Source organism: Leptonychotes weddellii, chromosome 3 (assembly GCF_054177405.1).
Source record: "Leptonychotes weddellii isolate Sample4059 chromosome 3, ASM5417740v2, whole genome shotgun sequence".
Lineage (NCBI taxonomy): Eukaryota > Metazoa > Chordata > Mammalia > Carnivora > Phocidae > Leptonychotes > Leptonychotes weddellii.
In genome coordinates this window covers 118,058,990-118,082,256 of record NC_138371.1, presented here as the reverse complement: position 1 = coordinate 118,082,256, position 23,267 = coordinate 118,058,990, and the positions used below count along the sequence as shown (strand labels likewise).

The 23,267-nt window shown below is 40.5% G+C and overlaps 1 protein-coding gene across 1 annotated transcript in view; it reads left to right on the top strand.

Annotated features, from left to right (window-relative positions):
* LHFPL6 (LHFPL tetraspan subfamily member 6) overlaps nucleotides 1–22,734 on the top strand; it is a 222,554-nt gene extending 199,820 nt beyond the window's left edge. The window contains exon 4 of the mRNA XM_006732395.3: nucleotides 21,611–22,734. Within this exon, the coding sequence (XP_006732458.1) occupies nucleotides 21,611–21,729 (119 nt within the window). The 3' untranslated portion in view covers nucleotides 21,730–22,734. The remainder of the gene's footprint in view (nucleotides 1–21,610) is intronic.
* The last annotated feature ends 533 nt before the right edge of the window (nucleotides 22,735–23,267 follow it).

Sequence of the window (23,267 nt, the reverse complement as noted above, 5' to 3'; positions counted from 1 at the left end):
ATTATAGTTGAGAGGTTTATCACAGATTTATCTTAGAACAGTCTCTTATTAAATAGTGACATTGAGGAAAGACCTTCCAGTGCTGTGGCTGGGAGATTTGTCTATATGAACATTAGAGTTCTTTCAAATCTTGATATTATCATTCTTAATCTCTGAAGAAATATTTCTGCCCCAGAATTGAGAACTCATGTGTTTTGTGCCCTTACTGTATATTTCTGCTTTTGTTCTACTTACCCTCCTTAGCGGGTCTTCTGTTAAGAAATGGCTATTTGTAAGCATTATTGATTAATAACATACCAAAGTGTTTTAGAATAAAACCAAAAATATAACAAAGTCATCAAAAGGCTGATCTGACTTCCTTCTTTTTTTTTTTTTAAGATTTTATTTATGTATTTGTCAGAGAGAGAGAGAGCACAAGCAGGGGGAGCGGCAGGCAGAGGGAGAAGCAGGCTCCCTGCTGAGCAGGGAGCCCGATGCAGGACTCAATCCCAGGACCCTGGGATCATGACCTGAGCCTAAGGCAGATGCTTAACTGACTGAGCCACCCAGGGGTCCCTCATCTGACTTCTAATCTGATTTTTAATCTGGTGGAATGTTGACAAAAACTAATTAATGTAGAGAATTTGTAGAGCAAAACTCATTTATGAGGTCTTTTCAGAAAATTTCATATGAATTAATTGTTCCAGAGTACTGAATTTTCCCCTTAAAGGAATAGTTAATGGGAAAAGCGTGGACTGGTTTCAATCCCAGTTTCACTCTCTTTTAGCTGTTTGATTCTGGCCTCTCAAAATTTCAGTTCTTCAGTCTCTAAAGGGGAATGACAATCCCTACTTCACAGGCCCACTGAAAAGATTAAATGTGATGAGAGTGGAAGGTGCTTTATACATGGAAGGTCTAGTGTAACCATTAGTCCCTCCTTTCTGCCTTAAAGGCCAACACACTTCCTATTTTAATCATGTTGAAATAGTTTGAGAATGTAGATGTATTATAGCCAGAATCCATCATTTTAACCAGATTATATGAAACATATAAAAAAACATAAGCAAGTCTTTAAAAAAACATCATTAGCAGTTATGTTCTTATGTGATTCAGAAGGAGTCATTCCTAAGAGTGAAGGACATTTGTAGAGTGATTTGCCTTTACACTAAATAACCAAGAATGAAAAAATTTTTGAGTTCTTGTTTTTTGCTGTTGTTTTGCAACAGTTTTATGTCACACTGTCAGCAATTACTCATTGCAGTTATTAATTATGCTTTTCTCTCTGTATTCCCTCACCTCTGATTTGTGTCCTTTCTAATCTAATCATCATAAATCATCTTAAAATCATTCTTTTAAAAGAATACAGTTCAGGGTGCCTGGATGGCACAGTCAGTTTGATAAGGAAAATCTGTGTCCTAAGATGGCCGACCGAGCCAGTGAGAGAGTCCCAGTCCTTGCCCCGGGGCTCTTCCGGGTTCTTCTCCCTGCCCTGCTTCGCGCATGCGCCATAAGTGCGAAGCATGCGGAAGTAGAAGTGTATAATTGCCCCCTTTGTTTGTGCTCGGGGCTCTGACCTTTGGAGACCACTCTCCTCTGAGCCCGCTGGCATTAAATAAACCTCCTATCCTCCAGGATCTCCGGGTGCCGCGTGGTTCTTCCGTCGGGTGATCCAGTCCAGGTTCCGTAACAGGTTAAGTGTCCGACTCTTGGTTTTGGCTCAAGTCATGATCTCAGGGTCGTGAGACTGAGCCCCACGTTGGGCTCTGTGCTAAGCGCAGGGTCTGCTTAAGACTCTCTCCCTCTCCCCTCCCCCTGGTTCTCTCCTCTCTCTCTAAAATAAATAATCTTAAAAAAATAAAGGAACACAGTTCAACTCTGTTTCTGTGCACCGTGTATCTTTAAGTACTGATTTTTGTATGCACTGGACAGTTTTGTTTTGTTTTTTTCTTACCTCCTGATTTGGGGTCCTGTTTTGGATAGCCAAGAATGTCAGCTACATGGTATCTGGATAGTAAGCTGCTTTGGCTTGGCAACTGGATGTTTTGATGACACTGGTAAATGAGTTTGAGGTTACAGAAAGCCTTGTTCCAGGGATTGGTGTCTCCGGATCATTCAAGGGTCCAAAGTCTATTAATAGGCTTCAGAGATTTGTGACCCCACTGAAATTGTGTGCAAATTTTATATGCCTATGCTGTTTTCTAGAGAGTTTATTTGTAGCTTTTATATGTATTCAAATATGTTTCTGACATCAGAAAACTTAGAACCTCTGGTAATCCACATTTGGAAGTCTGATATTAGGAACCTGAGAAAAGTGACCTCTAGACTTTACCTGCCAACAATCCTCAAACACCTCCCTCCCCGCACCCCCCCTCCCCCCGCCCCGAAAGCTGGAAAGCCACTGAACCCTTTTGACTTGATTTCATTATCGGTGGAAGTGTTTGTCGGGGGGATGTTATAGAGCAAAACATCGTAGTTACAATATGTATTATTGCAAATAGATACTCCCAAACACCAATTCTACATTGAAATCATATCTGTGAAAATGAGTGTTCAACCTTCCTAGTGAATTGAATGTTTCCACTTAGACTGATGGCCAGTTCCATTGGTGCCACTATCAGGAGACAGTTCTCCAGCATGTCCCGAGGGCTCTTGGTTCTGAATTGTCTTGTCAAAGATGTTTGTATACCGAACAGCCTTGAATCCTGCTGGAGCAGAGGACAAGTTTGTTTGTTGTTTAGCATAATAAAGATAATGTCTCCCTCTGGGGCAAAATTTGGGCAGATTTGTTTGCAGCTTATTATAAAAAATTGGGGTTCCCTAAGCATAGGATTCCTCAACTGTGACCCAAACTCACTGAGTTTGCCACATCAGCCCCTGTGCGGGGTGGGAGGCCAGGGGATGGATGCAAATGGGAAGCTCAAGCTGCTTGCTGAGCTGTGAGTGATGCACTCCTCCACCTCTGACCTGGGAGTCTCCTGGCTTTTCCAGCATCTGTGAAATGTGGCAATTGACTTTGCTAGTTTGCAAGTAGAGTAAAATCTCAGACTCTTCACAGTTCTTGACATCACTGTCATAATGCCTGTGATTCCTTTGAAGATACTTAAGGATAAACAGAGAGAGATGTGTCTCAGGGGAAGTCACAACTCAGGTGCCTCCTCCAGAACAGATACTCAAGGCTGCTAGCACAGTGTTCAGTTATCCGTAACTCAACCAACATCAGAAGCTTGACTATTAGGATCGCCATGTCAGAAATGGATTTTTATTGGTGGAATTAGCATCTTACTAATTACCATGATGAATGCTAAAAATGGATTCCCTATCCTTGCATGAAGAGATTTAAACATCCATTTAGGCATATAGCCATTATTCTAAGTCCCAGTGATATTCAAAATCTCTAAGAACCAGTTTTTCATAGGCCCTGACCAGTCCAAACTGAGATAAATCTTGGCCACAGCACTGGAGCAGACTCCCAAGGAATCCTGCTCTGCCAGGCACTGACTCTTGGGAGTTTCTGGGTTTCTGGGACATGAGGCTAGGATTCTCTAGAGTTCTCAGAGGCAGGGAAGGGACAATGGGACACTTGGGGAACTTGGAGAAGTGGATGTTTACCCATCAGTACCAAGAGGTACATATTTTAGTATTTTAACAAGTGATACAGCTTCACTGAAGCATTCCAGCTAAATGTACACTGACCTTAGGAATGGCAGCCAAGGTGTGATCATCCCTAAACAGCTCAATTTCCAGTCTTTCTTTGGAGGATTTCCGGTTGTTTGTTGCCAAAGGGAACAGAATCCTGCCCTAGAACATTGCTTCAGTGGTTCCTTCATGCAAAGTGGTATTTCCAAACTCTTAAAGGATAGAGAGCTAGGGTTTAACTAGCTCCCAGACCAGGTTGATGACCTGGTTTGTGCCTGCTTCTTGATAGCTGTTTGTTTAATAAGCGTCTGTCTGTGTAGCAGCATTTGGTCTGAGACTCGTGTTCATTATAACTTGGAAATGAGATTGTAGGAGAGTGGCTACCGGGCACCATCCCTCACACTTTTTCAGCAGTTACTGTAATTTACCAGAGAGTCTCAAGGTTGTGCTTGACCAAATTGGATTAGGCTCATCCCCAGCAACCACCTTACACATAAGGAGGGATCATCCAGGCAAACCTCTTATATGGAGGGCAGTGAACCAAGATCAAAGCAGTGCTTGCTGCAGCCCATCTCCGTTTAAGTGGGTACAGAGAGTATATTCAGAGGCTGCTTGGTGGCCAATGGAAGCATGACAAACAAAGGGAGGAGGGCAGATAAAATGCCAACAGGATGGCGTGCAGCACCTCTTCATGTGGCTTTGCTGGAAAACTGGCTAAAGCCGCAGGCTACACGGAGGACCAGCAATTAGGCACAGTCTAGGTCCCTTCACACTCTCTTTTGTGGCCAATTTATGAGTCAGAGGAGCTGAATTTCAGGTCATTCCAGCCTTTATAAATGGCAGCGATAGACAGAAACCAAAGGCTAATCTGTCACCATACACTGAGTAAACCCCACTGGTGATCTCAGCCTGCCCCACACGGGGATTGCACACTGTGTCGGCTCACAGCGTGAACACAAAGACCACCAGTGTACACTGTGTATATAGGACCTGTATGTGTGCCTTATCACCTTAACAGCGGCGTTATCTCTAGTGACACTTTTAGGACGGATTCAGTGCTAAGGGGCAAGGATTGATAACTGTGCTAGCAGACACCCAGCCGGCCAGACAGGACAAAGGGGAAACCATTTTTCATGTGTAAATCTTGCAAATGTGTATCTTAACAAAATTATTTACTGGGCCACGCAACAGAGGTCCATTTGTTTGGTGTGATCATAAGAATTCAGATGCACTCACCCTACTTTTCTGACACTTCAACTGAAATTTGATTATATTTCTGGAAGCACCAGGGTAGTTTATTTTCTTTGGCCATTCCTTTGTGTCGCGGGAATGCTACGTAGGCAAAGCATCTTTGCCACCTGTTTCCCGGTTATGGGGCTTTTACCGGAATTCAGGATGGGAGGATGCAGGACCTTGAGTCAGTGTAGAGTTTAAGAGGAAGGACCCAGAATGGATCTGATGGGAAAGAAAAACAATGAGCAGGCTTGGTGTGGTAGGATCAGGAACACCCCTGACAGCCTGGGTGTGAGAGGAAGTGAAGTGTTTTTTTCCTGTGCAGCCACACCCAGCAAAATCACCTGAATGTCTGTTTTTCGCATCTTCTAGGATCCATTTCTCTGATGGACCCAATCTACTTTGTTTTCTACCTCCACGTAACACTGCTCCTTTTTTGTCACATTGTGCCAAAATGTATGTAACATAAGATTGATCATTTCAACCATTTCTAAGTATGCAATTCAGTGGCATTAAGTGCATTCACAATGTGCAACCATCATCACTGTCTGTTTTCTATTTCCAGAACTTTTCCATCATCCTAAACAGCATCTCTACCCAGTAGACAATAACTCTCCATTATTTCCAACCACCAGACCCTAGGAACCACTGTTCAACTTTCTGTCTCTATGAATTTGCCTATTCGAAGTACCTCCTACACAGGGAATCCTACAAAATTTGTCCTTTCGTGTCTGCCTTTTTTCACTTAGCGTGATATCTTCAAAGTTCGTCCATGTTGTAGCACGTGTCTGAACTTCATTCCTTTTTATGGCTTAGTAATATTCCACTATATGGATACACCACATTTTGTCTATCTGTTCATCTAACCCTGCTCATTTTTTTTTAAAGATTTTATTTATTTATTTGAGAGAGAGAGAGAGCACATGAGAGGGGGGAGGGTCAGAGGGAGAAGCAGACTCCCTGCCGAGCAGGGAGCCCGATGCGGGACTCGATCCCGGGACTCCAGGATCATGACCTGAGCCGAAGGCAGTCGCTTAGCCAACTGAGCCACCCAGGCGCCCCTAACCCTGCTCATTTTTTATCTAGAGATCTAGAATTGTTTTCACACTGGTGATTTATTTATATTGACATGAAGTACATCCGTTCACTGGCTTATTGATAAAAGAGGGTTTTTTTTCCCTCACAACTTTATAATTATTTGCTTTGGCTTTGTGAGGTTAACTTTAAAAGTACAGGTAGGTAATGATGTGGCATACATACTTATTACCCAATTACTCAGGACTAGATTTTTGGTTAAGAATAACCCAGCATCAGCACCCTGCTTTAGACTGGAACCAGGTAATTCAATTATAAACAAAGAGAAAGACTCTCCTACTGGACATTTGGGAGACCTGGGAAGGTGACTTTTGTCTCCTGAGCTACAGTATCCTCACTGGCGAAATATAAGGAGATGACCAACATCAAGGGTGTGAGCACACCATGTGACAAATCTGTCCTGCTTGTTTTTTCAAATTTTACTGAAACACAGCCATGCTCGTGTGTTTACTTGGCGTCCGTGGCTGCTTTTGACCTAAAATATTTACTACCTGGCTCTTTTCAGAAAATGGTTGCCAACCCTTGCCTAGATGATCCTTCTCGAATGTCCCTTTGCTCTGAAATCCATGATGCTGTGATAGGCTAGGTGAGAGGAGGAGGAGTGAGGAAAAGATAAAGTCCCAAGGACACAGAAACGGAGGTGTGATGCACTGATTCTTGACAAGGCTTAAAACGGAGGAAAGCCTCTGACCTGTGCAGGCTGGATTCCTTACCGTAGCCCATGACCCCGCGTGCTCCCGACTTGGCGGCCCCGCACAACTGCTCACAGCCGGACCCACCAGGGATGACTTTGACGGCACATAAACCTCCCGGGGTTTTTTTCTCAGGGAGCATATGCTTTGCTCCTGTAAAATCTATCAGCTAGAGAAGCCCCTCTCCTTCAGTGGGAAGTGTTGTTTCCCACGGGGCGTATGGACAACCACTGGAGGCACTTTGTAGAGCCAGAGGACCCTTTGTGCCTCAGCGCTGCTCCGGCCTCTGCCCGGCGCCTCCGGGAGGGGATGGGCTCTGGGCTCCATTTCCTCCCACCTGGACACCTGCGTTCTGCCCACAGACGCCCCTCCCTTAGCGTTTCACACTATGTTATGATCAATGCTAGAATGTCCCCTTTCTTTAGGTGAGTTTAATTTGTGGGCTGTTCGCTGTGGCCCGCTGTGGCGGGCCGTGGTTGGTGGCAAGGGGAGGAGGTTTTGTGGTATGTGGGGAGGAGCTAGAGGGCGGGGACTCCTCAGACCCGCCCCCCCCACCCGCTGAGTGCCGTACCTGTGCAAATGGAGTGGAAGAGGGTGAATGCCTATTTTCATGAGGAAAATTACACAACAAAAATTGCCATTATGCAGATGTCTCGTTTTGCATGCCATATGACCAACATATTTATTGAGTTGCGGCTTTTTATATTTACAAGCATAAAAGTCGCCCACTCATTTTATATGTGTGTGTGTGTATATATATATTTATATTTATATATGTGGGGGTATGTATATATGTATGCATACGTAGTTAAATTTTTATATTCATTTAATTTTGATTTTGAAATGAGCTCAGATTTCTAGAAAAGTTATAAAAATAGAACAAAGAATTCTCATATACTCTTCATCCAGATTCCCTTAATATTAAATTTTATCATATTTTTGCTTTATCATTCTCCCCCACCCTCCTGCTCTATTCTGTCTCTCTCAGATACGATGCCCCTCCAACCCTAGACACTTAAGGGAATAATTCCTAAAAGTAATGTCCTTTTCCATAAAGTACAATTACCAAAATTAGAAAGTTAACATTGATGAAATACTCTTATCTAATCTATGGCCCTTGAACTGATATATTTTAAGTGTAGAATTATGCATGCGAGAAATGGAATTTATTTGCTTTTCTCATAGTGGGTATTGCTTGTTCTGGATTATATTTCTGCTATGTGGTTTTCCATTTGCAGAAAATAACAAACACAAAGTAGTATTTAAGGTTTCCAGATGCTCAAAAAAAAAAAAAATGCTTGCTGTCCAAACCTACATTATGATATTAGAGCATACTAAGATTTCAGAAAAGAAAGAATATATTACTAGTGTTAGTAGTGGTAATAACAGTAAATAGGAATGCCCTTTGTTCCTGATGTATGTTTGGGCTCAGGCTACTGAACTTTTGGTCAAGTCCAGCTACTGTTCTGGGAGTCCAGCCCTTTTGCAAATGAGTAGCTGTGCAGAAATGAGACCTTGGATAGGTATTTTCTGGTAAATCCCTAAGTGCACAATGGTTAGCACCGTTTGCTTGGGGGATAGTACATAGTACTTGGGCAAAACTATTCTTTTTTCTTCAGCTCCTCACCCTAAAGGTCAAGCTAAAACATTTCTATGGGGACAAGAGAGACACAACAGAGCAAGTTAAAACTATGGCTTTTTAGCAGAATTTTTGTGGGGTTTCAGAAGAGAAATTTATACCATTGTGATGAGCACTGGGTGTGATACGCAACTAATGAATCATTGAACACTACATCAAGAGCTAATGATGTACTATATGCTGGCTAATTGAATTTAAATTTAAAAAAAAGAACTAATTTGTAATTCAGAAAGGTTTTTTCCCTGCAATCTGAGACCCAGAGAGCAGATAGTCATATTTGAATATAGGGCTTGCACACCAGTCACTGCCCCTCATGGACTCCTCTGGAGAGCCCTCTCCTCACTCCTTCTGCTCCAGCTACAGAATGAATGAAGCTGGACAGGATCAAATTTACAAGGCTGACATATATTTTCCTATCAAAATTCACCCATAACATATCTCCTTAGACATGGTGCTGTTAGGGGCTCTTTGTAGATGCCTATCTTATCTTTTCCAGAGAGTAAATCCCTCTCTCTTTGACATTCATGGTTGTGAAAATACTTACTAATGCCATAGCTTGAGTGTGTCAGTCCTTACCAATGGCACTTCTGCATTTTATATTCTTTGTGTGTGTGTGTGTGGGGGGGGGTGGCTTTAAGTTCTGGTCCAGTTTGTTTATTTATTTATTTATTTGTATTTTATATTCTGATTATTAACATCTTGGTTAACTCTGTGGAGAAAGTAGGGCAAACAAAGAAGGTAGGGGGAATATTTTAAGACATTCTTGCCTCCTCTTTTTTGTTGAAGTGGTTCCAGTGCACAGAGTTAGATCATCATTCATTGAGGCACGCTCTGTGTTTGGGGGAAAAGATATCATTCAATTTCCAGAGACTTCAAATCCTACTGTACAATATCCTGAACTTGGGAATGAGGGGCAGAACGGGTCGATAAAGTCAGCCTACTATATTTGAGTCCAAAGCCACAGTCCTTGAGGAGAAACACTGGGGCCATGCACTGTGGTGCTGCTCTAGAAATTTAGGAGGCATGAACATAGCCACGCCTTGCTAGGGCATTTGGGGACATGCAGTGCTTAGGATTCGAGGTTTCTACCATGACACATACCTCCCCACTATTTTTTCTGGAAGTACTAAGAGGGGGCATGCCTGCTTGTAGAAGGTACCTCCTGGAGCACATCCACATGGGGTACAAAGAATACAATATAACTGGGACCCTGATTACCTGGGTGGTGCAGTCGGTTAAGCATCCAACTCTTGGTTTCCACTCAGGTCGAGATCTCAGGGTCCTGAAATGGAGCCCCGTGTCAGACTCTGCACTCAGCACAGTCTGCTGGAGATTCTCTCTCTTCCTCTGCCCTTCCCGCTCGTGCTCTCTCTCTCTCTTTCTCTCTCTCTAAAATAAATGAATAAATATTTTAATAAATAAATAAACAAATAAATGGGGCCCTAAAGCTGTGTACAGGGGAGTTTATTCATCCAGTAATGAACAGATGGGCACCCGCCCAGGACCTTGAGAAAGACCCACACTTCATGTACTTTCTTCCTTCAGTCTTTTTACCTCTACATTTTGTACCCAGCCACCAAGTTTGGGTGTTCTTCTCTTCTCTTTTCAGACATACAAGGTATCATTTTAACCACTTGTTTCATTAAACATTTGAATTAAATAAAGCCTTTGTAGGTTTTAGGCCAAAGGTTTAAAACTTGTTTCTTTTTTACTAGTGACACCTTTGTTCAGTAACTTCACAAAAGAACAAATGGAATTGGTCCAGCAATAGATTCTTTTCATTCTTCGTTATTTTTGTTTGTTTGTTTTAATGCATATGCAGACAAGATGGTCTGAATATGAAGAGACATGAAGGAGTTTATTCAAGAGGAGAAAGACCTATCCAACTTTTGTCCCTGGTATTTAAGAGGACAAAAGTTTCTGTCTCTCCACTGATCCTTCCACCTTCGTGTGCCCTCATTATTTATCCAGCAAAAAGGATGGTATTGAAAATGTCTGCTTCTTTTCTACACAGGCTTTGCATTTATATCATAGCATGGTGAACATCTTAAAAATCACAGAGGAAAGGTATTCCACCTTGATAAATAAAGTCAGTCGTCTTATGATATCTGGACTCAGGCCCTTGTGGCCACAAGTCTGGGAACTTGGCAGTGACCTAGTGAAGAAAGGAGGAAGCTGGGAATGGGTGAGGCTCAGGTTCAAATGCAGAGCCCGGGGAGGCCAGCACACGTGGAGTTTTGTCAGAAGGCATGAGTGAGAGGGCAGGACTGCCTGAGCTATGTGTTGGGAGAGGGTTAAGGATAGTGTAAGTCTCTAAGGAATTTTGGAAACAAGGTTTCCAGGATCCGGAGGGGGCTAGCTATTGTTGGGAAAAAGTCATTTATCACTGTCTAGTAAAACCCTAGTCATGAGACCCTCCAGATGTATATCAGTGGGTCATATGCTTGGGGGATGTATCTTGGGGAGTAGAGATAAAGGAAGTTTCGAAAGGAGTTTTTATATCTTAAAAAAGACTTACAGGATCCTGGGGGTTGACTAAGATTGCCTTTTGCCCTTAGCAAAGTAACAACATCGAGGCAGCTGAGTCCCTAGAGGAATGTCACTCTGCCTGTTTCAAGGATTTGTTGATGGGCTATAGGTAGCAAGGAAATTTAATAATTTTTCTTTTTCCTTTGTTTCCCACATAAACAAGTACTATCTTAACACATGGAAATGGGAAAAATACATTTGATGTAGGACATTCTAATACATTATCAGGAGCACAGGAGAAAGTTCTGGAATCAGTTTGACCCAAGTTCAAGTCGAAGCCATTTATTTGAGATACTAGGCAAATTACTTACCTTGCATGTAAAACAATTTGTTCCTCTTCACAATGGGAACCATGCTGGGAAAATATAATCAGATTTGTTTCTCTAATTTCTGGAAAGCATCAGAGGCAAAAATAATGAAGTGAGAGATGCCACTTGCAAACTGTCCCACACCTGGCTCACAGTTTATATACATGACGGCTGTTATATAATTATTAATTTCGGATTCCTGTTCTCAGCGCAGTACCTCTTCTCAGTACCGTGTCTGATACGCATTCCTGCCAGGAACTTGTATTGATCGTCCGCTGTGGTGCGGGCGTTGTACTGAGCACCAGGATACCAAAGGAGACCAGGCAGACACAGTGTCAGATCTAGGCTCTGAAATGTTAATGGGACCAGTTAATGAAAAAGCAGAGGTTAAACTGCCATTTCCTCAAAAGATGAAAAGATCTCTGGAATTCCATTGTTACTCGTAGCATGGCTGGATTCTTTGTACTTTTTCTTCTGTCTCTATTACTGATGCAAGCCGCACCAAAAACTAACTTGAGCCCCCCGGAAAAAAACAGCCACACCTCTTGCACGCACCCCATCTCCTCTTCCGGCCCGCCCTGGATCGCCGCCACAGCATCTTTTTCCATTGACTTGGCAGGGGACTGTGGTTTGCTGCATTTTGTCCCATTAACCTCTATTTTATCTGTCAAGAATAGTATTCCCCATTGTCGAAAGCAGCAGTTTGCCGACCAAGCAAGCTTGGAGTCCTGTCTGATGGAGCATTACAGAGAGCAAAAGGGAAAGTTTAAACAGATTTGCTTCTCTAATTCCCTGAGAGGATCACAGACAGAACTTGCCCTCTAGCAAAATGCTTTTGGTTTGCATTATAATAACAAGCATTTATTGCCATGAAAGGGGGAGAGAGGGGCCTTGGAAGAATGGCCCCCACATTTCCTGGTTTCCTTAAGTCCTGTTACTACTACTCAGGGACCACTATGCCATTTAAAACATATAAACTTTCCTGATAGCCTAGTGTACTCAAAAACACTTTTTCCTCTTATTATTGTAAAACATGGTGCTAATTTCTTATTATTGAGCATGTGGGTTTGAACAATGGAATCATGCTCAAAGAGAAAAAAAAAATAATAATCTCCTTTTCTTTCTCCTGTGGAGAAGTTCAAGGTACAGGGTGTCCAGTGTGCAGTTGGAAAGTCACAGAACTCTCACCAACTCTAGATATTTTGTATTTGTATATATGTTTCATGAAAAAGAAATCCCTCTTGTATCTTACTAATTTCATCCGACTGAAATTCTACAAAATATATGTGTAAAATATACAAGGGATGGTTTCAAAATAATGCAAGTGATGTGAGCGATCCTTGAGAATCGGTCTTACTAGAACATAAACTTTGTTAGGCCAAAGACCCTTTCTGTCTTGTTCGCTGCTGGGTCTCTAGCTCCTGTACCACTGAAACACATATAATAGGTTTTTAAGATTTATTGATCAACGTTGAATACCTTACAGTTCTATCTACTAATACAGATAAAAATTCTGGAGAGGAAGTTTTTAGGCTTCAAGCTCTCAAACTCTGGAGGTGGTCACACCCAACCCCATCTCTTGCTTACACCCAAAGTGGCGTTCATTTCTTCTTGAGCAATACTTTAACAAGACTTAATTTGCCCATATTTCTCCTTTCCCAGCCCCCAAGTGCAAGTACACTCTTCCCTGGCCTTTCAAATTTCCACTTGGCTTGGTCCTGCTCTTCTTCCAGGTCTCAGTGTGTATTTCACTTCTAATTTAAGGCTCACCTTCACTGATCTAAAGATCTAAAGATCCTTTGTGATTTGCTGTCTTAGCATCCTGAATTTTTTTTCATCAAATCACGTGTCTCAATTATTATTATATAATAATCTGCATAATTATAGTTTTGTACTTCCTTGGCTAGACAAAACTCCTTGATAGCAGGGACTATATCTATCTTGTTTCCAATAAGATCCTCATCACCCAGTGATTCCTAAAGTAGGCACTTAATAAATATTTGTTGACTCGATGAATGAATTGAGGGAGAGAGGAAGAATGGGAGGACAGGAATCAAGAATCAGGGGTTGGATGACTTAGTGTTTCTTTAGATTTGCCTAAATCCTATTGACACATGTTGATCTTACCAGACTGATCTTCACCATTTCCTGCTTCTCAAAAGGTATTTGTGTGTGTGTATCTGTGTGTATGTATGTTTTTTTGTATATTCTTTTGAGGGTAGTTTGATGGGCTGGCTATATTTCTAAATAATCCAAAATACCAGAATAAATCCATATTGATTTAATGATTCTGTATTTTATGAATTACGTAGTAAGTGAAAGTCTTCGTATCTGAAATAGAGGAATATTTTTCTTCTAAATCGCACTGAACATTAGTTGCTTATTTTGGATCTGAGCCAGTTGCTGAATTTAAATCACAAAATGTGTAGGGGCGCCTGGGTGGCTCAGTTGGTTGAACAGCTGCCTTCAGCTCAGGTGATGATCCCAGGGTCCTGGGATCGAGCCCCGCATCGGGCTCCCTGCTCAGCGGGGAGCCTGCTTCTCCCTCTCTCTCTGCCTGCCTCTCTGCCTACTTGTTCTCTCTCTCTCTGTCAAATAAATAAATAAAATCCTTAAAAAAATAAAAAATAAAAATAAATAAATCACAAAATGTGTAGATTACACACATAAATGGCAATATCTGATGACATTCTCAAACATTTTCTTTTCCTATGGCACACTTTTTAAATAACTTTATTTAGTTTCCTTTCTATTTTCATCTAATAAACAGCTGGTTTGATGAATTGACTGCATGTTTTATGACACAACAAGAAGGGCTCCAGAAACAACAATTATTAGAAATACTTAACAAGGCATGGAGTTGGATTTGCCCCTTGGAAGACAGTAGTGCAGACACCTGGTGCTGAATGATGTAGGAAATGTTGGGGTTCAGAGCTGATGGCTAAGAAAGAATTCCTGAGTCATCTTCAGTGCAAAAAGGTGGTTTTATTAAAGCCCAGGGACAGGACCCCTGGGCAGAAAGAGTTGCCCTGCGGTTGTCAGGAGTGGCCGATTATCTACTTTCAAGGTGGGAAGGGGTTAGGGACAAGGTAAGTCTCTAAGGAATTTTGGAAGCAAAGTTTTCAGGACCTCAAGGGGGCTAGCTATTGTTAGGAAAAGGTCATTTGTCACTGTCTAGTAAAACCCTAGTCATGAGACCCTTCAGATGTAAATCAGTGGACCATATGCTTGGGGGATGATTGCCAACATATATCTTGGGGGGTAGAGATAAAGGAAGTTTCCAGAGGAGTTTTTATATGTTTAAGTAGACTCACGGGATCCTAGGGGTTTGGGATAATGTTAGCCTAAGGTTGCCTTTTGCCCTTAGCAAAGTATTAACATCTACACAGCTGAGCTCCCAGAGGTAGGTCGCTCTACCTGTTTCAAGGACTTTGTCAATGGACAATAAGTAATAAGGAAGTTTAATTTTTTCTCTTTTACCTTTGTTTCCCACATCACTGAAGACTCTATCCTGTGGGTCCTTCAGCGATGGCAGGGCCTGGGCGCGTTGGGTAGGTGGGTGGTGGGGTTAAGCCTCTGACAACTGAAACCTCACAAACCTTTATTATGAAAAAGAATAATCAAGAAAGATTTTGTTCACTTGCTCTCGTCTTAAATCAAGTTCCCCAGAGCAGATCCTGAGACGAGGATTCATGTTCAAGAAACCAGTAGGGAAATGGGAAGTAAGGTAGCGAAGGGGTAAATGCCAGGCAAGGGTGCAGTTTGAGGTGAGGTCCCAGCCTCACCCTGAACTCACTGGGGCTCTGGAACATTCATTCTACCACAGATTTTGTCTCACCTGGAGGTCAGGAAACCGGCTTTCATACTTCTGCACCAGTCAGTCATTGGCTACTGGCCACACCAGGGGGCACTTAAGTCTGAGAGTTGGGGCAATGAGGCTCCACACTCATGGGTCCTCTGAAGAGGGTCGCAAGGGTAAGCTGTTAGGAGCAGAGCACAATCAGAAGCTAAGGGTGGGAACTCAGGACCAAAGAAAGGGTATAAAGGAATTTGGTAGAATATCTATACCATCTGCTACCAGCCTTGCCAGTTAAGAGCCCCTATATTCTATTGACTTCCCTGGAGAAAAAAAAAAAAGTATGCTCTCTCTCCTGGGTCTTAAGTAGTCAATTCTTCAGTAGCTTCTTTTTCATCTTTATTTAATACACATGGCTACTGTCACATGGACTATTTTCAAATAACTGCCCTCACCAGTTACTTTTTCTTGAATAAGTGTCCAATAGTTGATAAAGAATTATGCCCTCTGCTTTTCCTGTTAGGTCATGGAACTGTGTGTAGGTCAGTACCTTGTTATTAATGAATGATTGATTGTGTTCCATGTTATGAGCCCTAGGCTGAATGGATTGCCCACAAATTTTGCTGACTTCTTGAAAGGTTCTAAACCACTTGCCATCTCTTAGCTATCTATTAATTCTTCCTCCTAGATTTATTTAATCCAGCTAAAGAATAATTCAAAATGGAGATTATTCCTAAGATTTACCAATGGAGATTATTCCCCAGACACACTTGCGGATGGTTATCAGAAAATTTGGTACATGAAAGGGGACTCTGTTACCCTTGAAAAATACCTATTGAATCTATGAGGTCATTGTGCCAATGAGACCTACCCCGAGGTGGAGATGTGATCGTTCAGGATCTATTAACCTATTACATTTAACACACTCTGTATGAGGCTGTAAATGCTATAAAGTTGGTTTGGGAACTTCTTTCCAATATTTCTGTGCCAAAACAGGACTAGAGTTATTCTTATAATAAAATTCCAGATTTACTCTGTTTTTCAGGGACTGGTATTTTCCTACTTTGCTTCCTTTCTTTCTGTTTTTCTTTTACTTTGCCTTTCATTCAGTATTTATTTAGTGAGTGCCTACTATGAGCCAAGCACTGTTGTAGCAGTAGAGTAGGGAAGAAAATATACAAACATCTCCCCTAATTGAAGCTTTCATTCTAGTGGGAGAGACTGAAATTAAACACACGCACTCAGGCGCACGCGTGCACACACACACATACACACACACGCATGCAGTATTTACAAACCATAGTAAGTGCTTGCTACAAAGGCAATAAAGTGAGGTAGAGAAATAGTGTGACTTTGATGAAGCAGGTGGGGGCGGGGGTGGGACAAATCTTTACAGAGTTGCTGTTTCAGAAGGAGCCAGCTGCCTAATGATCTGGACTAGAACTTTCTGAGTAGAAGGAATAATGAACGTGAAGCACCCAAGCCAGCAACAAGCCTCAGGAGGTCCAGAGAGGGTAGCCAGTGTATCCAGAAAAAAGACAAGAGGGGAGTTGGTCATGAGTTTTGAAAAGTAGGCAGGTAACAGGCTCATTCGAGCCCTCATAGGCCACTGGAAGGAGATTGGATGTTTGACAGTCCATTAGAAAATTTTAAGTAAGGCAGGGTCTTAACACGATTTACTTTTTACAAGATAGCTACCTGCTCTGCTGTTGGTGATGCCATAAGCAGGAGCAGGGAGACAGGAAAGCGGTGATGGCAGGTAAGACGGCTCGAGGGTGTTGGCAGGCACTTGAGGAGTGGTAGTGCAGAGGATAAATTTTGGAGAGAGAGGTAAAGGATTGCCACTTACTACAGACGAGTCTTTGGGCAGGTTATTACATTTTTCTTGGCTTTAGTTTTCCCGTCTGAATGTACCTATCACATCATGTTCAGATTAGGATTAAATGCATTAATACTTACTCCATGTAAAGCTCTTCTAACGATTTGGAGCGATTTGGAGCAAGTAGTAATCAATACATGTTTGCTATGTTTAAATTGTTAGTAATATTCGATATGGAAAGGGGGAAGCCAAGGATGACACCCAGGGCAAAGACTGCACATAGCCTGTTGTCTGTGTCCCCAGGCAGTGTCCTCTTGAGATGTGGAGGCCCTCGATTTAATCTTGCTGCTGTTCCTGTATGGTCACAAGCCAGTGACTCACTTGGCTTTGCCTGACCTCACCTTCTTATCTGTAAATGGGGCGAAGATACAAAGTCAAATTGCATGCTACGCTTAACAGTCTTTGTATTTTTCAAAAGAAAAATTATTCATGGACACGATAAAATGACTGGCTTGTTAAAAAAAAAGGGTATAGTTTTCAGTCTATGGTTTATGTGTTCAGTGACTGAAATCTAAATATCTAGGTGTATGTGTTTGTATCTAATGTAACGTATAAATGATAACAAAAGAAAAGGGAGGGAAATCATTGTTAAAGCATTTTCTGATAAGATCGTAAGACTAGCTAAAAAAATAATTAAAATTAAAGCAGAAAAGACAATGTTCAATGCAAGATATAGAGGCCTTCCATACTGTGCACACAAAAAGAATAATTTGAATGCTGTAAAAAAATTAGGAAGGGGAAGATTAATGAATGCAGAAACCTAGGAGATTCTGGGTCAATGACTTCTTTTTTTTTTTGAACATGGAACCCAAGTTTGAGTCCTGGCTCTGAACGGCATCTTGGTTGCTTTAAAGTTTTGGCAATTATGGATAAAGCTGCTAAAAACATCCATGTGCAGATTTGTGTGGACGTAAGTTTTCGGCTCCTTTAGGTAAATATCAAAGAGTGTGATTGCTGAATTGTATGGTAAGAGTATGTTTACTTTTATAAGAAACCACCAAACTGTCTTCTAGAGTGACTGTATGATTTTGCATCCCCACCACCAATGAATGAGGGTCCCTCTTGTTTCACATACTCACCAGCATTTGGTGGTGTCAGTGTTCCAGATTTTGGCCATTCTAATAAGTATGAAGTGGTATCTCATTTTAGCTTGCACTTCCGTTATGACATATAATATGGAGTATCTTTTCATACGCTTATCTGCCATCTGTATATCTTCTTTGGTAAAGTGTCTGTTAGGATCTTTGGCCCATTTTTAAGATCAGGTTGTTTTCTTATTGTTGAATTTCAAGGGTTCTTTATATATTTTGGATAAGATTCCTTTATCAGATATATCTTTTGCAAATATTTTCTCCCAGTCTATGTCTTATCTTCTCATTCTCTTAACAGTGCTTTTCACAGAGCAGAGGGTTTTTTTTTTTAATGTTAATGAAGTTCAGCCTTTCAATTAGTTCTTTCATGGATTGTGCTTTTTATGGATTGTGTTATATCTAGAGTCATTACCATACTCAAGGTTACCTAGGTTTTCTGTTATGTTATCTTTGAGTTTTGTAGTTTTATGTGTTACATTTAGATCTATGATCTAGTTTTAGTTAATTTTTGTGAAGACTGTAAGGTCTATGTGCAATTTCCTTTTTTTGCACGTGGATGTCCAGATATTCCAGCACCATTTATTGAAAAGACTATCTTTGCTTCATTTTATTGCTTCTGCTCCTTTTTTAAAGATCACTTAACTATATTTACGTAGGTCTATTTCTGGGCTCTCTATTCTATTCCACTGATCTATTTGTCTGTTCTTTCACCAATACCACACTGTTTTGGTTACTGGAGATTCATAGTAAGTCCTGAAGTTGAGTAGCATCAGTCCTCAAACTGTGTTGAAATTTGTTGAATTTTGTTCACTATTCTGAGTCTTTTGCTCCTTCATATAAACTTTAGAATCAGTTTGTCAATATCCACAAAATAACTTTCTGAGATTTTGAATAGGATTGCACTAAATCTATAGACCAAATTAGGAGGGACTGACCTCTTCATACTATCAGGTCCTCCTATTTGTGAACATGGAATATTTCTCCATTTATTTAGTCCTTTGATTTTGTTCATGAGAGTTTTGTAGATTTTCTCATATAGATCTTGTACATATTTTATTAGATTTATACCCAATTATTTCATTTTGGGGAGTGCTAATGTAACTGGTATTATCTTTTAAATTCCAAATTCCACTTGTTCATTGCTGGTATATAGGAAGCAATTGACTTTTGTATATTAACCTTGTATATCCTGCAACCTTGCTATAATCGCTTATTTGTTCCAGGAGTGTTTTGTTTGTTTGTTTGTTTGTTTGTTTTGTTTTGTAGATTCTTTCACATTTTCCATAGATACTATCATGCCATCTACAAAGACAGTTTTATTTTCTTCTTCCCAATCTGTATACCTTTTATTTTCTTTTCCTGCCTTATTGCATTAGCTAGAACCTTCAGTAAAATGTTGCAGAGGAGTGGTGAGAGGGGACATCCTTACCTTGTGGGAAAGGCACAACACAGTACAATAGAGCAGTCTTCTTTTGCCATTTATTTTACCCTGAAAATATTAATAAATTATTGGACTTTCTTATTGAAGTTTAATGATAACCATGTCTAAGCAGTTTCATCAAGATCATTGAAATGGCAATCCCTCAAAATTCTCCTGAATTTCTTATAGGCACTAATGAAAATTAATCTGAAAATGAAAAGCTTTAAGTTTCTCACCATTAGGTATGATATTAGCTGTAAATGTTCTTAGATATTCTTTGACAAGTTGAGAAAGTTTCTCTCTATTCCTAGTTCACTGAGAATTTTTTTTAATTGTGAATGGATGTTGGATTTTTGTTAAATCTTTTTTTTTTGCATCTATCAATATGATAATGTGATTTTTTTCTTTTAGTCTTTTGATGTGATACATTATATTAATTGGCTTTTTTTAAAGATTAATTTACCCATTTTAGGCGGGGGGTGGGCAGAGGGAGAGAAAGAATCTCAAGCAGACTCCCTGCCAAGTGTGGATTCCTGGTGTGGGGCTTGATCCCATGACCCTGAGATCATGAACTGAGTCAAAATATTTAACCGACTGAGCCACCCATGCACCCCAGTTATTAATTGACTTTTGAATGCTAAACCAGCCTTTTATATTTGGGATAAATTACACTTGGTTGTATGTATAATTCTTTTTATACATTGTTGGATTCAATTCGCTAATAGTTTGTTGAGAATTTTTGTATCTCTATCCATGAAAAATATGGTTTGTAGTTTTCTTGTAATGTTTTTGTCTGGTTTTGGTGTTAGGGCAATGATGGTTTCATAGAACGTTAATGATTTCTGCTCTAACTCATTTATTTTCTTCTGCTTACTTTGAGTTTAATTTATTCTTCTTTTTCTAGTTTCCTAAGGCAGAAACTTATATTATTGATTATAGATCTTTCTTCTTTTCTAAGATATGCTTTTGATGCTATTCATTTCCCTCTAAGCACTGTTTCCTTTGCAGTCTACAAATTTTGATAAGTTGTGTTTTCATTTTCATTTAGTTCATACTATTTTTTAATTTCTTTTGAGATTTCTTCTTTGGTCCTGTGTTATTTAGAAGTGTTTAATCTCCACAAATTTTGGTATTTTCCGGTGATCTTTCTGTCACTGATTTCTGGTTAACTCCATTGTAGTCTAAGAGTAGACAAGGTATGATTTCTATTCTTTTAAATGTTTTAAGGTGAGTATTACAGCCCAGAATCTTTCTGTATTTTCCGTGTGACCTTGAGAAGAATGTGTATTCGGCTGTTGTTGGTCGACGTAGTCTGTAGATGTCAGTTATATTCAGTTGACTGATATCAACTATGTCCTTTCAGATTTTTTCTGCATCCGCCAATTTCCAGTAGAAGAGTGTTGAAGTCTCCAACTATGATAATGGATTTATCTATTTCTCCTTGAAATCTGTCAGTTTTTGTGTCATGTAATTTGTTGCTCTGTTGATAAGCACACACACATTATAGATTATTATGTCTCCTTGGAAAACTCACTCCTTTATCATTATGTAAGGCCCTTCTTTATACCTGATAACTTTTCTTGCTTTGAAGTCTGCTCTCTCTGAAACTAAAAGAGCTACTTCTGCTTGCTTTCACTAATTATATTTTTAGTATTGTGGGTGTGTTGTTATTACCAGGAGTACTAATCCAACTCTGACAGGTCAGGGCCCATTTGAACCCTTTTCATTTTGCTCTCATTTATGACATTTTAATTTAAAAGTGAGTGTTGACCCCAGAAGAACCTGGGAATTTTTGTTCTTCAATTCGAAAGGTAAAGTGTAAGTCATTCGGCAATTTTATGTAAATAGCCGTATTCATTTTAGCATCATCCTTCAAATGGATCTCCTCCTCAGAGTGGTCCCTTTGCAGAAGGACTGTATCTATATTTTGATTTTTTTTCATTGTGCATATCAGTCTGAATGATTTCTGTTAGAACTAATACTTTTATCCCCCCATCCTGATTGCTGTCATTCCTCCTTTTCTTCAGCCAGAAGAGTGAGCATTGGTGGAAGAGAATAAGCTTCTATCTTCTTGGCTAGCAGGAGGCATGGGCCTGAGGTCCTTCTGAAATGCACACAACCATTCTTTCTTCAGCACTGAGATAGCTTTCAGCACTTGTTATCATTCCATTTGAGTGAGTGCACCACACTTTTAATGGGTATTTCAGTTTTATTGCAGTACGCCAGGAGCACACACACTGGGCGAAATAACAGAGTGTCCTGAAAAATCATCCTGATCTCTGCCTGTCTTCCCTCCCTCTCCTGTGTCCCTAGGTAAGTGTGAGATCGGCTGGGCCTACTATTGCACGGGGGCAGGCGCTGCCACCGCCATGCTGCTGTGCACATGGCTGGCTTGCTTCTCGGGCAAGAAACAGAAGCAGTACCCCTACTGAGATGGAGCCACTGAGAGCAAACAGAGGAGAAGATAGGCCAAAGGGGTCTGGAGAGACTGAACCATCCAGCTGCTTTCAAAAGGTGGAATAGCGGTTCTCTAATCCATGCAGTGCTAATGAAATGAAACCCAATGGAACGGTCAACATTATGTAATGGCAAAGGGTTGTGCAAGATTTGCAAAAGAAATGGAGAATACGGAAAAAGAGAGAAGAATGGACCAAAGGCTAAAAATATTGCAGGGTGTTGGGGGTTTCTATTCCACAGAGTATTGTTAATGTTGAACACATACACACACCAAACAAACCTATATGTGCAAACAAGGGTTTTGGATTTTTTTAAAAGATGAGGACTATGAATATTAAAAGGGCTAGTAGAAACAGTATTATGTTGGGAAGCAGGGTAACGCGCAGATGTTCCCTGTAGGTCATGGCGCTTCTGAAAGCACATACAGACATATGCGCATCCACACACATGCCCACGCACAAACATAGACTTTGTTACACAGATTGTATGCGAGGTTTAGCAGTGCATTACTCCTCTGTTTTCTTTTTAATGTACACTTAAAATACAGTATTATCACTTTATAAAGCATACGTTAAACCTAATAAATGGACCAATAAGCCACTCTATCAGTATTTTGTATATCCTGCATAAACTCTTTATGCCCTCAACATGTGTTCAGTGTTTATGCAGACATTTAGAGTTAAGCCTTTGTATTTCAATATTATTCAAAATATGCAAGATTTCTTTATCTGAGTAGCTTCTGCTATGATATTCTTATGAAGTAAAGAGGCAACTTCCTGTCCACTGTAGGAGAGAATTCAGTTGAAGGAGTGAGAGTAATGAGAGACATTATTCATTCATTAGATCTTGTTTTCTTTTGTTCATTATTGTACTGTGCTGTACCACATTTATTTCAATATTCATTTTGTATAAAAAAAATTTAAAAGTGCTATTTTGTTTGTATTTGAAAAACCCTGTGAATAAATTCTCTTTGATCAATAGTTAAATGAGTCATGGAGTGTTAATTCAGTTGCTGGATTTGCTTCTTTAATTTTCTAAATATAGCCTTTCTACTCCAACAGTCCTCTAAATTTTCCTTTTCCTCCTAAGTCCTCCCATTAATTCTCTCCCTAATCATCCAACCAGGCATTGTTCTAGGCACACAAGCTATTAAAGGTAAGTAAGAGTTCCTGCTTTCAACTGAAATTCTTTGCAGCTAGAATTCTAACTACATTTAAATCATGACCAAATTCTTATGAGAGAAGAATTTCAACTCTATTCTGGATTGACTTTGAGAATCTGGACAATAGTCAGACATGGTTTAGGGCAACCAGAGCCAGGTCAATGTTGGGGAGGTGTCTGGGCCGACAGTGTCCGGGATGACGCCAGCGTCATGACAAGCCACCTGTGACTTGCTGCCACTCCACCTTCAACATGGTGCTTCGTTTCTTTAGTACTTCAGGGCCAGAGACAATTGCACACCACTCTCTTTTAGGGTTCTTGGCCATTGGAGAAAGATTATCTCACGTCTCTT